The sequence below is a fragment of the Vicia villosa genome, linkage group LG1 (genome assembly GCF_029867415.1).
Source record: "Vicia villosa cultivar HV-30 ecotype Madison, WI linkage group LG1, Vvil1.0, whole genome shotgun sequence".
Classification (NCBI taxonomy): Eukaryota; Viridiplantae; Streptophyta; class Magnoliopsida; order Fabales; family Fabaceae; genus Vicia; species Vicia villosa.
The window spans coordinates 89931946-89949558 of record NC_081180.1 but is presented as its reverse complement, the minus strand read 5'-3'; the positions used below and the strand labels follow the sequence as shown (position 1 = coordinate 89949558).

The window sequence follows — 17613 nt, the reverse complement described above, 5'->3', positions numbered from 1 at the left end:
CAATACGCCACGTGGATACCTTCTACATTCAGAATTCAAATTTTTGCTTATTTGATACTATCTTTTTTCTATTTGCTTTCAAAACTACTAATGTTCTCTTTCTAATTTCAAACCTGGGTCTTTGTTCCCTTCATTTACTATTATTATTTCTCTCTTTTATCTTCTACTCTGAACTTCATATATTCTCTCAACTTTCTTCTTCAATTTTTTTCTTTGCTATGAACCATATCTTGCAATTCATCTTTATTTTCTCATTGTCATCTCTCTTGAAACCAATAAAAAAAGACATGAATGAAACTGAAATCAAGAAGGAAAGCGGGTTAGATCTGTGGTGGTGGCAACGCGTTTCTAGCGGCAAGTTTGTTGTAGTTAACAGTATTTTACAGTGTTTATGGTTTTACATATTTTCTTAGTTGTTCTATTTTCTATGTTATTTTTCTTTAATGTTATATTTCTATAATTTAATAGAAAACCTCTATTTGTTTAATGCTATCTTTCATCATTATACCTATTTTATCAATTTTTTCAATATTTGATATTCATAACTTTTTATTACATAAATGTGATTTGTTTCGAACTATAGATATTTATTTACACTTTTTGCTTCCCCTGTTACTATCTTTCTTAATGTTTTTTTTTATTTCTCAATTTCTATTTCATTTATTACATATTGTTTTTGAGAAAGGGAAGAAAGAACTCTTAATAAACAAAGTTTAAGATGACCATTCTTTTTCAATCCTATCAAGATGCAAAAGATAAAGATGGAAGTTTAAATTGACCATTCTTTTATCTTTTATCTGTTTTATTTTTATTTTACTTTTTTTTTTAAGATCAGTGTTACATCAGACTATATAAAAATTTTGATGTTGTCTCCAATAAAATAAATTAATTATGTGTTTTATTTAATGCATTTTTTACAACATCATGATTATTTTTCTAAATTCAATATTATTCATAAACTCTATTTTCAAGATTATGGTGAAGTTGTTGATGTTATCTTCAATAAAGATTGCAAAGGGGATTTCCATGCTTTGAATATGTCAATTTTTTTTTACATTATCCAAGATTATGTATAACTTCTATATAATACAACTACAGTAATTGATAATACACATTTCCTGTCTCTCTTATTAGTTTTTAATGATTTTTTTGTTTTATGTGATCCCTGTTTATGTGACTGTTGAACATTTGGGGAACATCAATGACTTCTCTAAAAAATCTAAGCTGTTGTTGCTAATCCTTCCATGACTCTTGCTTCATTATGTGGATCTTCTCTTCCTTATCTAAAACCTTGGAGAAATCTAGGCTGTGTTGGTAAATGTGGAGTAAAAAGTAGCATAAAAAAAGTATAAACAATACGGTAGATAAAGTAGAGTAGGTTAGTATTATTATAATGGACAATGTCAATCTAAGTACAAAAGCAGAGAAACTCAACTTAATTTGGGATAGGTACATATGTGTATAGTACTTGTGCATATTAAAATAAGCTGGAAAATTAATGAAATGTGTGTTACAACAAAGAAACATAGCCTATTCAGTCTCTCCTCCCTACACTGTCCCATCTCTTTTCTTTTCTTAATAAATGAGTCACTTTATTACCTTTCAAATAGATTAGTGATGCCTTGTACTGTCCCATCTTTTTTTCTTCTTATTGAAAAGCTTCAACATAAAAAAATATAGAAATTCATATTAAGAATGAAAATTGAAGAGTAATGGTGTTCTTGGTACAAGAGAATTTAAAGCGAGAGGAATATTGAAGAGAGAAATAGTAGAGAAACTACTTATTTCTCTTGCTTGAAGCACCAGAGAAATACAGAAGAGAGGTTAAAAGATGTAGGGCCCACCTACTTTTTATTTCTCCTCAACAGTGTTTTAAAAACCAGACCGATCATCGAACCGGTGAGGATACTGGGTCACTGGTTTATCGGTCGAACCATTGGGTCACTGGTCGAACCGCACGACCAAACCGGATTAAACCGGATAACTCGATTGAATAGACCTGTCATTATATAGGTATAAAACCGGCCGAACCGGATGATTCAGTCTCTACAAAAATATAACTAGCTTTTAAATTTTTTAAAAATATCATATCATAAATTCACAATTTCATAACTTAAATTCAAATTTTAAACAAAGGTATCACATATAACAAAATAGTAAAAAATTACAAAGTCTAATTGCAAACAAAGTCTAATTACAACATAATTTAATTGAATAGTTTATAACAAAATAACTCTAATGTGTACCAAATTTAATTCAAAATAGGATCCTCCTAAAAAGAAAATCAAATAAAATTCAATATGTCTATGCTATTTAACAAAATTTATTAGCAAAGATAACAAATAGACAATAAAGTTTTTAATTTGTCACTAACGAAAAAAACTATGTGAGAATGCTATTTAAGTAATATACACAATTAAATATATTATAAAAAAAGTTTAAAAAAAAAGTTTAAAAGAAATGTTAAAAAAAAGTTTAAAAAATAATTTAAAAAAAAATGCAATTAAACCGCCGGTTTTCTGGTTTTCCCGGTTTTTCCGGTTTTCCCGGTTTTCACTGGTTTTCACCGGTTCCCACCGGTTTGATGACATATCCGATCTGACTATTGAACCAGACCGGTTCCCGGTTCGACCGGTCCGACCGGCCGGTCCGGTCCGGTTTTTAAAACACTGCTCCTCAATCATGCGAAGAAACAAGAAAACTTATGAATATTCTCATTAATACCCTTCATTTTTGTCACATTTATTTTATAGTATTATATATTGCATTGTTGTTTTTAAAAATTTGTAAACTGAATCATTAAAATTAATGGCGTGTTAAGAAGCTTCACAATTAATTAAGTAAATTAAATAATCAATTTACTTTAAATAATAATTTAATTAATTATTTAAATTAACATTAACAAATAAAAAAATGAAATTTAATTTTTAGTACATATTTTTTAAATCAAGGATATTTTAGTCCTTTCATACTTAATCAACAATTCTTTTTCTTCTATTTCTTTCATCTTTCTCTTATAACAAACAATACTTCAAATCTATTCAACTTCTCACATATTTCTCTCTTCTCTCACTCTCTCTCACATATTTCTTTCTTCACAACTTCTCTTTAGAACTAAACATACCCTAAAAGTTTCAAAGTTCTCATACTAACAAGCAGTTAGCCAAACCGTTTCTAAGTATTGAATGTAACATAATCTATTCCAAAATTTAACTGAATACAATTAATATGTATGATGTGTATTGTCCAATGTCAACTCATTCATAGTATATATTTGTTGTGTTATTTATTTCCTATATCACATATTTAACATTGAATGTAATTTATTTAGAGAATTTCTTTATTGACCCTTATGGGGTGACCGTCAGCGAAAACCCCAAGATGCCCCTGCTTCGGAGATGTATCCCCGAAGCATTTTTTTTAGATTTTTTCAGACTTCAGAGATGTATCTCCGAAAAATCCCAAAAATTGGGGTTTTCATTAAGGGGTGTTTTCGGAAATGCATCTCCAAAAACACCTTTTTTTCCGTGTTTTCGGAAGTGCACTTCCGAAATCAACTTTTTTTCAGAAAAAAATGATTTCGGAGATGTATCTCCGAAATATAGGGGCATTCTGGGAAATTCACCGCGGTGACCAAGAATGTTAGGGGTCAATAAAGAAATTCTCTTTATTTAATATTAATGGGAGGAACATAAAGTTATTGATTAAAATATTTAATTATTATTTTTTCACGGATACCAGATATTTTTTTTATACATTTCTTTTTTTTTCACGGGTACGAGACATTTTTCGATATATTTAATTATAATTTTTTCACGGGTATCAGACATTTTTTATATATTTAATTATTTTTTCACGCGTACCAGACAATTTTCTAAACATTCAATTATTATTTTTTTCATTGATACTGGACATTTTTCTATATGATCAATTATTAATTTTTCACGGATAGCAGACGTTTTTCTAAACATTCAATTATTATTTTTTCACGGGTACCAGATATTTTTCTAAACATTCAATTTTTTTTCACGGGTACCAGACATTTTTCTATATATTCAATTATTATTTTTTTCACGCGTACCAGACAATTTTCTAAACATTCAATTATTATTTTTTTCATTGATACTGGACATTTTTTTATACATTCAATTACTATTTTTTCACGAGTACCAAATATTTTTCTAAACATTCAATTATTATTTTTTTTACGGGTGCCGAAATTTTTTCTATACATTTAATTATTATTTTTTTCACAGGTACCAGACATTTTTCAATACATTCAATTATTATTTTTTTACGGGTACCAGATATTTTTCTATACATTCAATTATTATTTTTCACGGGTACAAGACTTTTTTCTATTAAAAAATATACATCTGAAATAAATGTGTGTCCCGTATCAGAACCCGTGCGAACGCACAGGTTTGTTACTAGTTACTGATAATAGTATTACCCAAGTCTATCATTACTAAATTAATGTTATTCCGACATTTTTAATTTACCCGCTCTGGTAAGGGTACTCCGCCTACGCGTTCGATCACACACCCAAAACAAAGTCAATCAAATAAAATGCTACGACGATTAAATAATTTAAAATGGGGTGTTACAGAGTACACATTTCACAGCGATTGAAACAAACATATAACCACATCTGATGGTCTGTGGTAAAGTAGTGTGTGGTATTAAGTATGCTACTTACCACCACGGTCTATTGGTCGTGGTAACAAAATGGAAAACACAATACATATCACCTCAGTTGTAATAAACAATCGTAGTGAAAAACTAAAAGGTTATGGATTCAATACCCAGTCACGCCATTTTTGGCGTTTATTAATCTGGATAACGTGATATAAATAACCACGATTGGAAGAACCAACAGTGGTGAAATAATTTGTTTTTTTAATATAAATTTTTTGATATTACAAAATTCACATTTTTAATCTGTGTTTTTGTGAATCATAAACAAATTAGAAACAGCAACACAAACCATTTGTGAACCACATCCATAGTTGGCAACTATGAAAAACTAAAAATTGTATTACATCAAAAGAAAAGTGTCTTCTCTCTTGTTGTCTTGACTTTAAACACCTATCATTCAGATAATAAAATTTGTTAGTAAATAATATTAGAAATGATAACATACAATAAATTATGAATAAACTATAAAAAATGTTTAGTTGTTAATTTTCTCATATGTCTTCTTCATGATCATTACGAATAATATGCACATCATCTCAATCAACTTCTTCATATGATGTAGTTAGAGAACTAAGGTTGAACTTCAACAACATTATTATATATATATATATATATATATATATATATATATATATATATATATATATATATATATATATATATATATATATATATATATATATATATTCTTGAAGAATTATATCCCGAGGCTTTGACATAGCATTTAAATCTTAAGTACATCTATCTCAAAATATGTCAGCATGACAAGACTTTGGAATTCCTATAGACTCTACTTCTGACAAATAGTTTCAACATAACTCAACAGTTTCTTCTGTGATGTACCTTTCTACGATTGAAGCTTCTAGTCGTTGATGATTCTCCATATATCCAATAAAGATCTTCATGTATCTCTATATTGGATACACCCACCTTTAATAAATTAGACCACAAAATCAGATATCTCTGAGTAGATGAACAATTAAGGGAACCATAATGTCAAACAATGATGGATGGAAATCCATCTCCAATTGACACAAGATTATTGCAACCTCATCTTCTAATTCATCTAATTTTTTAAAATCAAGAACTTTATTACATATAGATATAAATAATAAGCTTAATATGGTTATAGTTACTCTTACAATTTTTGAAAATATGCCACGAATAGAAGTTGTTGCATCAAAATATGACAATCATGAGATTTAAAGCCAATTAACTTGATATCTTTCATTAATACAAGTTTTTTGATATTTGATGGGTAACCTTAGAGAACTTTGATACCATGCTAACACTCACAAAAACTTTTCTTTTCCTTTTTAGATAGAGTGTGACATGTCGTATGCAAATACGATCTTTTCCTTATTCATCCAGAGTCAACTGTTGTCGTATACCCATTACTACCATATTTAGACGATAATTCTTACTATCTTTAGTCTTTCCTAGAATGTTTAGAAGTGTTATCACACACATTTTTGTCTACATGCATCACATAAAGACAATGTCTTACATCGAAGCTAGACCAATATGGAAAGTCAAATAACATCGATTTCCTTTTCCAAATATTTCTCTCAATGGACCCATTTTTATTCTTTCTAAAGACAACAGTAAGGTGTTCTTGTCTTTTAAAAACTTCATCCATAGTTAAAGGTTTAAGAGCGATATCAAATTCCAACTCTCTATTAAAAGCCTTCTATAATATATGATAAGGATATTTGGGTTTTAGAAGTTTCTGATGCCCAAGGTAAATAGTCTTTTTTCTAAACTGAAGTTAGTGAAAGAAAATATCATACTCACATATAGTATACACTTTATGTCCATTAACACTGTACCCATCCAAATTACCATATACATGAAATTCGTTGATTATGCAAAATAAAATGGCACGCATCTTAAACTGTTCACCTAAATATGCATCATCAACTTCAACGCCTTCCTCCCACAAAAGTATTAAATCTTTAATTAACGGACTTAGATATACATCCATTCCATCTCCATGTTGTTTTGGTCCCGAAATTATCATAGACAACTGTTGTGAATTCAATGCCACGAACAAAGTATAAAATAAGGGATGAATAAAGGACACGGAAGAAGACGAACACAATAATTGGTTATAACTGCTATTCTTTCACTTTCTCTTAGAACAAGATTACAAGTTTACAAGAATAACAAATAACCTCTCTCACCCTAAATTAGGATTTGCAGCTTAGCAATGATGAGAGACTAGTATGCTATTTATAATAAAACCTAACATACTAACTAATGGGCTTTTCCAGCAAGGCCCATTACACAAGCCAACTTAATAAACAAGCTAACTTAACAAATTAGGGTTTAAACACTAAAACCTAATTTAACATGCTAACAACCCTAGCATCTTCGACATCTGCATGCTAGACCCATCTTCGACTACAACATGCACACTTCGACACCAGCATGTGAACAATCCTTCGACTTCATGCTTAACTCTGTCTAACTGTCGAACCAAGAAGCTACCCTTAGACAATACTAGAGTTCGATCCAATATCTCACAAATATCCACCTTGGACCTAACTCTACAACGTCAAGGAACAAACTAGCTTTCTTCATGCAGCTTTATCAACTGCATACAGTGGAAAAACTTGCAACTCGGCAATGTCTTGGTGATCATATCAGCAGCATTGTCTTCAGTCGAAACCTTCAGCACGTGGACTTCTCCACGCTCGATTACTCCTCTGACGAAATGCAGCCTCACATCAATGTGCTTAGTTCGCTCATGATAGGCTGAATTCTTCGACAGGTGTATTGCACTTTGACTATCACATTTAACAGTGATACCTCGACCTTGAAGTTTAAGCTCCTTCGCAAAACCTTCAAGCCACAATGCTTCTTTCACAGCTTCAGTTAGGGCAATATACTCCGCTTCAGTGGTTGATAGAGCAACAACCTTCTGAAGTGTTGCTTTCCAACTAATTGCAGTGCCAAACATAGTGAAAACATATCCAGAAATAGATTTTCTGGAATCCATACAACCTGCATAATCAGAGTCGACATATCCTTCTATTACTGCTTTACTATCTTCACCCAAGGCTCCACCATAAATTAGGACTCTATTCAGAGACCCATTTATGTACCTTAAAATCCACTTCAATGCTTGCTAGTGAGCCTTTCCAGGATTCGCCATGTACCTGCTTACAAGACTGACTGCGTAAGCTATGTCGGGTCTAGTACAAACCATAGCATACATCAAAGAACCAACTATATTAGTATACGGAATGCTATTCATATAGGCTCTTTCGACATCAGTACTGGGACACTGATCAATACTCAGCTTGAATTGAGGGTTTGTTGGAGTCACAACTGACTTCGAATTCGACATACCAAACTTTTCAAGAATCTTCCGTAGGTATGCCTCTTGAGATAAACATAACTTAGACTTCTTTCTATCTCTTCGAATGTCAATTCCAAGAATCCTGGAAGAAGCTCCCAGATCCTTCATATCGAACTCCTTATTGAGTTCAGCCTTCACCCTCGTCACATCTTCAACATTGTTGCTTGCTATGAGAATATCATCCACATAAAGCAACAAAATAACAAATGAATTACCAGATCGAAATCTGAAGTAAACGCAGTGGTCGAAATGACTTCTAATGAAACTTATGCGTGCCATGAACTTGTCGAATCTCCTATTCCACTGTCGAGGAGATTGTTTCAGCCCATACAAAGATCTCTTTAACTTGCACACATAATCTTCCTTCCCCTTTTCGACATACCCTTCAGGTTGCCTCATCAGGATCGTTTCATCTAAATCACCATACAAGAACGCAGTCTTCACATCCATCTGTTCCAGTTCAAGATCGAACTGTGCCACCATGGCAAGCAACATTCGAATGGACCTATGCTTCACAACAGGAGAAAACACATCATTGAAGTCGACACCTTCTTTCTGAGTGAAACCCCTTACAACTAACCTTGCCTTGTATCTTTTCGACGTCACTCCTTCAATTCCTTCCTTAACTTTGAAAATCCATTTACAGCTGCCTAACCTTGCCCCAGCAGGTTTCTTGATCAGTTCCCAGGTATGATTATCATGAAGATATTTTATCTCATCATCCATGGCCTTCATCCATTCAGTCTTATTTCGACTCTTCATAACTTCCTTATAGTCTCTAGGTTCTTCGTCTAGAACCTCACTTGCAGAGATTAAGGCATAAGCTATAAGATCTACATATCCAAGTCTCTGAGGTGGCTTGATGACTCTTCTCGACCTATCTCTCGACAATAGGTAGTCATCGTCAGTTTCCTCAACTTTAGCATCTTCTGCTTCTTCTTCGCCTTCATCTGGGATATGCAATTCAACATCAACATGCTCCACCTCAACAGGAATCTCTACCTGTTCCAGCTCTTCGTCAGATGTTTCTGTACTTCGACCAACATCATCAGTTTTCTTAAAAGCCATTTCAGCTTCATTGAAAACTACATCTCGACTGGTGATACACCTCCTGTGACCTGGCTCTAGGCACCATAGCCTATAAGCTTTGACTCCTTCAGGGTATCCCATGAACATGCATTTTAGAGCTCTAGGTTCGACCTTGTCTTGCCTAATGTGAGCATAGGCTACGCAGCCAAATACTCTCAGTTTGTCGAGAGCTGGTGGATGTCCCGACCAAACTTCTTCAGGTGTCTTCATATCTAACGCTGTCGAAGGACATCTGTTTATCAGATATGTTGCTGTCGAAACAGCCTCATCCCAGAACACCTTTGTTAACCCCGCACTAGTCAACATGCATCTGACTCTCTCCAAAATAGTTCGATTAAACCTTTCAGCCAAACCATTTTGATGTGGAGTACCTGCAGTAGTTCTATGCCTTGCAATACCAGAGGCAGCACAAAAACTGTCGAATGCCTCATTGCAAAATTCAAGGCCATTGTCGGTTCTCAACCTCTTGACCTTTCTGCCAGTCTGATTTTTAACCAGAGTCTTCCAACTTTTGAAATTCTCAAAAGTTTCATCCTTAGTCTTCTGGATGAATACCCATAATTTTCTGGAATAATCATCTACTATGGATAGAAAATACCTTGCTCCTGAATGTGATGGACACCTTGCAGGCCCCCAAATATCAGCATGGATGTAATCAAGGGATCCATGTGTTCTTTGTTTGCCTTTGTTGAACTTCACTCTGCAAGATTTTCCAAGTACACAGGGTTCACAAAACTTCAGCTTTTCGACTTTGTCTCCACCAAGCAGATTTTGTTTCCCTAATTCGACCAGACCCCTTTCACTGACATGGCCCAATCTCATGTGCCAGATTTCTGTTTTCGACAACGGTTTCGTGGATGCAACATTTGTCGAACCACTTACAACTTCAGCCTCAAGGGTATACAAGCCTTGTTTCTTCACGCCTCTCAAGACTTCCTTCGAACCCTTCATGACTCTTAGGATACTTTTCTCTCCTTGGAAAACATATCCTTTCTTGTCGAATTCACCAAGAGAAAGCAGATTTCTCTTCAAATCAGGAACATACCTGACTTCAGTCAATAACCTTATTGACTCATCATGGAGCTTGAATCTCACAGATCTAACACCTGCAATCTTGCAAGCCTTGTTGTTTCCCAGCAATACTGATCCACCATCTTGATCACATAATTCCTCGAACAAGTCTTTGTTTGGAGTCATGTGCCAAGTGCAACCTGAATCCATAATCCACTCCTTCTTAGAGTCACTGCTTGAAACCACAAGAACATCAGATGATTCGAAATCATCTTGAACAATGGCAGCGTTGCCATTATCCTTACCTCCATAATATTTCAAGCGTTCAGGGCACACCTTTCTTGTGTGACCCTCCTTCTTACAATGGTAGCATCGAATGCTAGATGCTTCGCCACTGTAAGTCTTCGACTGGCTTTTGCCTTTCTTCTTGTCGAACTTACCATCCTTTCGTAAGAGTTTTCCTTTAACGGCCAAACCTTCGCCAACAGTCGAAGGTTTATGCTCCTTTCGTTCATTCAAGTCCTTGGAGTACAAGGCTGATTGAACTTCTTCAAACGTCAGGGACTCCCTTCCATACAAGAGAGTTTCTTTGAAGTGAGCATGTGATCGAGGCAAAGAACACAATAGTAACAGCGCTTGATCTTCATCATCGATCTTCACATCAATATTTTCAAGATCAAGAATCAGCTTGTTGAACATATCCAACTGCTCAGCCAATACTTTGTCTTCAATCATCTTGAATGAATACAAAGCTTGCTTCAGGTAGAGTCGATTTACCAGTGATTTGGTCATATACAAACTTTCAAGTTTCACCCATAACCCTGATGCCGTCGTCTCCTTTGATACCTGCCGGAGAACCTTATCACCAAGGCTCAACAAAATTGCGCTGTGTGCTTTCTCGATCATATTCGTCTTCTCCGCTGCCGTCAATTCTGCATTCATGGCTGCCTCTCCCTTCAACGCTTCCAAACAACCCTGCTGAACCAGTAGAGCTTTCATCTTCAAGCGCCACAGACCGAAATCATTCACTCTAGTGAACTTTTCAATCTCATACTTTGTTGAAGGCATCTTCTCCACGCTCACCGCACCAATTTGTTGTGAATTCAATGCCACGAACAAAGTATAAAATAAGGGATGAATAAAGGACACGGAAGAAGAGGAACACAATAATTGGTTATAACTGCTATTCTTTCACTTTCTCTTAGAACAAGATTACAAGTTTACAAGAATAACAAATAACCTCTCTCACCCTAAATTAGGATTTGCAGCTTAGCAATGATGAGAGACTAGTATGCTATTTATAATAAAACCTAACATACTAACTAATGGGTTTTTCCAGCAAGGCCCATTACACAAGCCAACTTAATAAACAAGCTAACTTAACAAATTAGGGTTTAAACACTAAAACCTAATTTAACATGCTAACAACCCTAGCATCTTCGACATCTGCATGCTAGACCCATCTTCGACTACAGCATGCACACTTCGACACCAGCATGTGAACAATCCTTCGACTTCATGCTTAACTCTGTCGAACTGTCGAACCAAGAAGCTACCCTTCGACAATACTAGAGTTCGATCCAATATCTCACAACAACAACATATAATTGCGCTTCATCCACAACCAAGGAGATAACTTGTAAATCGTGAGAAGGACAAACTACGAAGTTTGGTTAGTACTCGGATTACCAAAAGGGGTTCATTCCATTTGTGGAAAGCCCAAGCCTAAGTTTTCTTGGCACAAGGTCAAAATTCAAAAATAACAAATAGATTTTTTTCCATTACAAATAATAAGCTACATGGCAAATTTTTTCATCACATTTTCTTTCATCTGTATGCCATCTAATATTCTTTGTGTCATTCGCATTAGCAAAAAGTCTCTTTAACCTTGGAAGTATTGGCAAGTACCATAACACTTTGGCAAGAGGACGTTTCTTACTAACATCGTCATAGTAATCACCACTGTTGTCCTTCACCTTGTAGTGTGACTCACCATATTCTGGATATTGATCCAAATCTTCCATACTCTTTCTTGTATAATATGCAATCATTATAATATTCATGTATTTTGATATACTCCAAACCCATTGAATACAATATCTTCTTGATCTCATAACAACGATCTAGCAAATTGTTATCTTCTAGTTGCATTTGTTTCAACAAATCAAGCAATTCTGTGAAAGTTTTATCTGTCCCCCCACTTTTTTTCTTCTGATTAAACAATTTTAACACCGTAGAAAACCATATAAAATTTGTGCACTCTGTATATAAAGGTGTGTCCTTATCACTACATAAAGTATCATAAATATGTACTTTCATAAAAGAAGATTCTCCAACATCACAGATCTTATCTTCTAGTCGATCATCCATTTCTTCATCAAATTCATGTCTTTGTGATGTTGCATTTTGTTTTTTATCTACTTCACCATTTCATGTCCATATTGAATAATTTTGACAATTTCCATCACAACATAGGCGATAAAATATTTCTTTCTTTGATTTTATTTTATATCCCGCATACAACACAAGGACAATACAAGAGTCCATTATTGTTGGGAAGATTTTATTCTGTGTATTCAAGGAATTAAAGAACTCCTTTCTCATATACCAAACCTAATCTTTCATCTTTTATCTAACTATGATTTATAATAAATTTTGAAATTTATATCAAAAGTTTGTAGAATTATTTAACTATACAATATTTGACAATACAACAACAGAATAAGAATGAAACAATCTCAACATCACTCAATCACAACAATATATAACATTCTCAACAACAGTAAAAACAATCTCAATATCACTCAATCACAACAACATATAACATTTAACAATATAAAAACCTAAAATTCAACATGAATGGTGATAAAGGTGGTGAAATAGAAAACATATTGTAACTCGAAGAAGGGGAAGAAGCCAAGAAATGATTTTCGTGTACACTTTTAGAAGTTTGGATGTTCCACCCCTTGATTCCAAGAAATGAATGGTTATGAAGTTTAGAGTTTGGACTTGCTTTCGTGTGTTCATTCGATATCGTTTTGGTTTGTTCATTCGCTAGGGCACTTGTGTTATGAAGGAAATAAACTAAACCTATTTTGTTTTAATTTTAAATAAACACATTTTACCACAGTTGAATAGACCAATCGTAGTGAAACATATTTTAGTTTAAATAAATATGTTACAATGGTTGACAAATACAACCGTGGTGAAACAATATTAATTTTAAAACTAAACAAGTGAGTCATTCACCAATTTCTTAAATGTATATTAAAAAACTTGGTTTAAAGATTAAATTTAAGGTTCACTTTTTCAAGTAAACGATAATTTTGCATCTTAACATTGATCTTTAATGCCAAAATTTTCAAGATATAAGATAAATGAATGAATATATTGCACACAAAGCGTATCGGAGATTGTAAAAGTTGTGACTTTCTTTAAAAGCTTAACTCTGTGAAAATAAACTCTTTTTGAGTTTCAGAACGCCACTTTTCAATAAGGTTATTATTAGAAATGAGTGTGGTGAAAATTATTTTAAAATTTTTATATAACTATAGAAATTGAGGGACACATCCATTTTTGTATAGAAAAAAGGAAAAATGTTGGTGCTGGAATACGAAGTTGGTAAACCTTAACATATCACCACAATTATTAGTATAGACCGTAGTGAAAAGTCAAGGTAATAAAAAAATGCAAGCGCCTAAATAAGAGATATTACTTCGGTTAATCGAATAGTCAAGGTAATAACCGTTACAATAGGTGTATTTTGTAGTAGTGAAAATGACTTTTAAGTCCCTGAAATAAGCGAGTTGAACTTAACGAGTTAAATTAAGCTGTTCGTGAATTTAAAATAAGTCGAGTTGAAACTTAAAAAAAAATCGTATCGAACTCGAGTCGATTTTCGTGTTGAACCACTTCTTATCGAGTTGACTCTAATTGAGACCAGTTCAACTCGACTCGATTCATTTTCACCTTAAAAATAAATAATAATAAAATATGATCATTAAATTTTTAAAAGAAATGGATGGATTGGATCCATTCATATGATAAAATTGATGGATTGAGTCCAATTTTTTAAATAATTTTTTGTTTTAAGGATAAATGTGATGTATTTTGTCTTAATAGATTTTATTGTCACCCTCAGTGTTTTTAACATTTACAAGTCCAATCAACTTGAAATTTAAAAATTTCTTTTTATTTAAATTTGGAAATTTTATTTTTTGTAAAGTAAGTGGTTCCAATCGAAGAATAAAATTATCTTTTAAACTAATTACCATGCATTAATCCTAATTACCATGTATTAATTACTAAAAAAAATAATGTTTTTAATTGATTATCGTGTATTAATTACTTTTACCATTTCTGTTTTCATTGCAATCCCGAAATATTTTTAATAATTACTTATGCATGATTCTTTATTTCAAAAAAATCTTTATTCTTTGGTAAAAAATTATATTCAAATAAAAGATTTTAAATTATACCCAAGATGGACATTTCAGTAAAAAAAAATAAAAAATTTCAAGATGGACATTAAGTTATAATTATATTCTCTATATATATCGACATATGTTTCTGTTTTCTCCTCAATTGAACTTGAACAGTCTTATATATCATGAAGAGTCCAAGATTCCAAAATTCCTATGTAATTTTCTCTGTGCATAATTTTTAGCATATTTTTGTCTAAGAAAATAAATATTTCTTCTTGGTTTTGTAAATATACTAACTATATTTTTTGGTGCAGATTATCTTTGTGATCTCTATAGCTGTGATATTGGGATCACTAGCAGAATGCAGAGTGCAAAATTCTAAACTGGCCAGCTTTGATTACCCTGCTATCAATTGCAGAAAACACAGTGCAGTTTTGACAGATTTTGGAGCTGTTGGTGATGGCAAAACCTCAAACACAAAGGCTTTCAATTCAGCAATATCAAAACTTAGCCAATATTCAAATGACGGTGGTGCACTACTCATTGTTCCACCTGGTAAATGGTTAACCGGAAGCTTCAATCTTACTAGCCATTTCACACTTTTTCTCCAAAAAGATGCTGTCATTCTTGCATCTCAGGTATATATTATGCATTATATGATGAACTTTATTTTGCTGCATTAATTTGGAAAACTTTATGATAATTTAATTTTCATGATATACATAGGATGAATCAGAATGGCCTCAACTTCCTGTATTACCTTCTTATGGAAGAGGAAGAGATGCACCTGATGGAAGGTTTAGCAGTCTCATTTTCGGAACTAACCTCACTGATGTTATAATTACTGGTAACCATTTTATTTAAGATTGTAATGATTATGTTAAAATGAGGAAGTGGTTTTTGAATTTGACCCATTGGAAATTTCTCATAAGGTAACAATGGGACAATTGATGGACAAGGATCTTATTGGTGGAAAAAGTTCAAGGCAGATCAATTGAAACTTACTAGGCCATACATGATTGAAATTATGTACACTGATCAAATACAGATTTCAAATCTCACTTTGATAAACTCTCCATCTTGGTTTGTCCATCCAATTTATAGCAGGTTTGATGAGACACCATTTTCATTTTTTTTCACAACCCTAATAATGCATTATATTATTTCATTATTCTGATCTGTGTAACACAGTCACCTCTGAAAAAGGGCCGTGTTGGTGGAGTTGTGTCTGATGTCCGTGTCTGTGTCCTTGCTTCCTAGATTCTGATAATTTGTCTATTTCATCAGTAACATTATCATAAATGGACTTACAATTCTTGCACCAATAGACTCTCCAAACACAGATGGAATAGACCCAGGTAATGCATTTTTCTTCCATTATATGCATATATAATTTCTCCAACTTTTGAAGCAAAGAGAGTATGAACAGTAACACAAGTTCACATTGTGTATAGATTCATCAACGAGCGTTAGGATTGAAGACAACTACATTGTATCTGGCGATGATTGTATTGCAATAAAAAGTGGATGGGATCAATATGGAATCAAATTTGGAAAACCATCACAACAAATAATCATAAGAAGGTTAACATGTATATCACCTGATAGTGCTATGATTGCGTTAGGGAGTGAAATGTCAGGTGGAATCCAAGATGTAAGAGCTGAAGACATAACTGCTATCTCAACACAATCAGCGGTTAGAGTCAAAACTGCTGTCGGTAGAGGCGCATTTGTGAAGGACATTTTTATTAAAGGAATGAATTTGAACACAATGAAATACGTGTTTTGGATGGCAGGGTCTTATGGACAACATGCTGATAAGGGTTTTGATCCAAAAGCGCTGCCAGAAATCAGTGGAATAAATTTTAGAGATGTTACTGCTAAGAATGTGACATTTGCAGGTAAACTTGAAGGGATTTCTAATGACCCTTTTACTGGAATATGTGTTTCTAATGTGACTATTGAAATGAGTGAAGAGGGCTCAAAGAAGAAACTTCCATGGAATTGTACTGATGTTGCTGGAGTTTCAAGCAATGTGAGTCCTCAGCCTTGTGAATTGCTGCCAGAGAAAGATAAATTGGATTGTGCTTATCCAAGTGACAAATTGCCCATTGAAAATGTTCAGTTCAAGACTTGTTCCTTTTAGAGTAGCATCTTCTAATGATAATCACTATTATATAGTGTTTTTGTTATGGAAGCCATGATTGTTTTCTTTTGTAATGAATAATATAACAATATTTAGTAGGTTATAAACTACTCTTTTAAGTCCTATACACTCGATTCAGTCATTTTACACAAATTAAACATATTAATGTTTTTTAAGCAGAAGAAAATAATTTTGTATTAGATTGAAATGAGGGGCACAACTGGAGCGTTCGTAAAAAAAAATGCGCTGTCAATTTTAATTTGTTAATGGAAAGATTAACATGTCACAACATCCTTTGTTTCTTCAAAAGAAACATTCTTACCGGGTTTGACATCTGAGAGGTCATAGTAACAAACAACAAGACACAACTCACAAATAGAAGATTTTGTGATCTGTTGAATGACTTGTGCACAATTCAACATTTCACCTTTGTGGAGCATCCTCAAACCAATGACGAAGTAGAGTTTGTGATAGAGTTTTGGTGAGGAGCTTTAGACAAGTATTGGACAACGTAAGGGTAAACTAGGTCAAAGAGCTCCCCCGTGTTCTCTCAAGGACACCTTATCCTAAGGAGGGTGGCGAAGCAAAAAAGGACGCCTTTGAAGGAAAACTAGACCCTATGAATCTATGTGCATTCAGGTATGAAACTGAAACTGATGATTTTGCAAGAATCTTCCTAAGTGTATTGATGACGACCACACTAATGATAACTGAAGTAGGTGGTAATAATTTTTCAACTCTCTAATGATCGTGATTAACTTGAAGACATCTCAAGCTTCACCAAGTTGGAGACTCAAAGTTCTATTGAAGTGCTTATATGATCAGCGTATCTGGCAAAGGAACTTGAAAGCCTCAAAATTATGAAACAGAGGAAGTTTGAA

General features: G+C 33.4%; 1 protein-coding gene across 1 annotated transcript; it reads left to right on the top strand.

Moving 5' to 3' along the window:
- The first annotated feature begins 14771 nt into the window (after positions 1-14771).
- Positions 14772-16732, top strand: LOC131611913 (probable polygalacturonase). Its single transcript, XM_058883745.1, has 6 exons — positions 14772-14801; positions 14901-15224; positions 15313-15433; positions 15519-15693; positions 15874-15944; positions 16041-16732. Exons 1-6 carry the CDS (start codon positions 14772-14774, stop codon positions 16730-16732), a joined length of 1413 nt encoding a protein of 470 aa, XP_058739728.1.
- Positions 16733-17613: the final 881 nt, after the last annotated feature.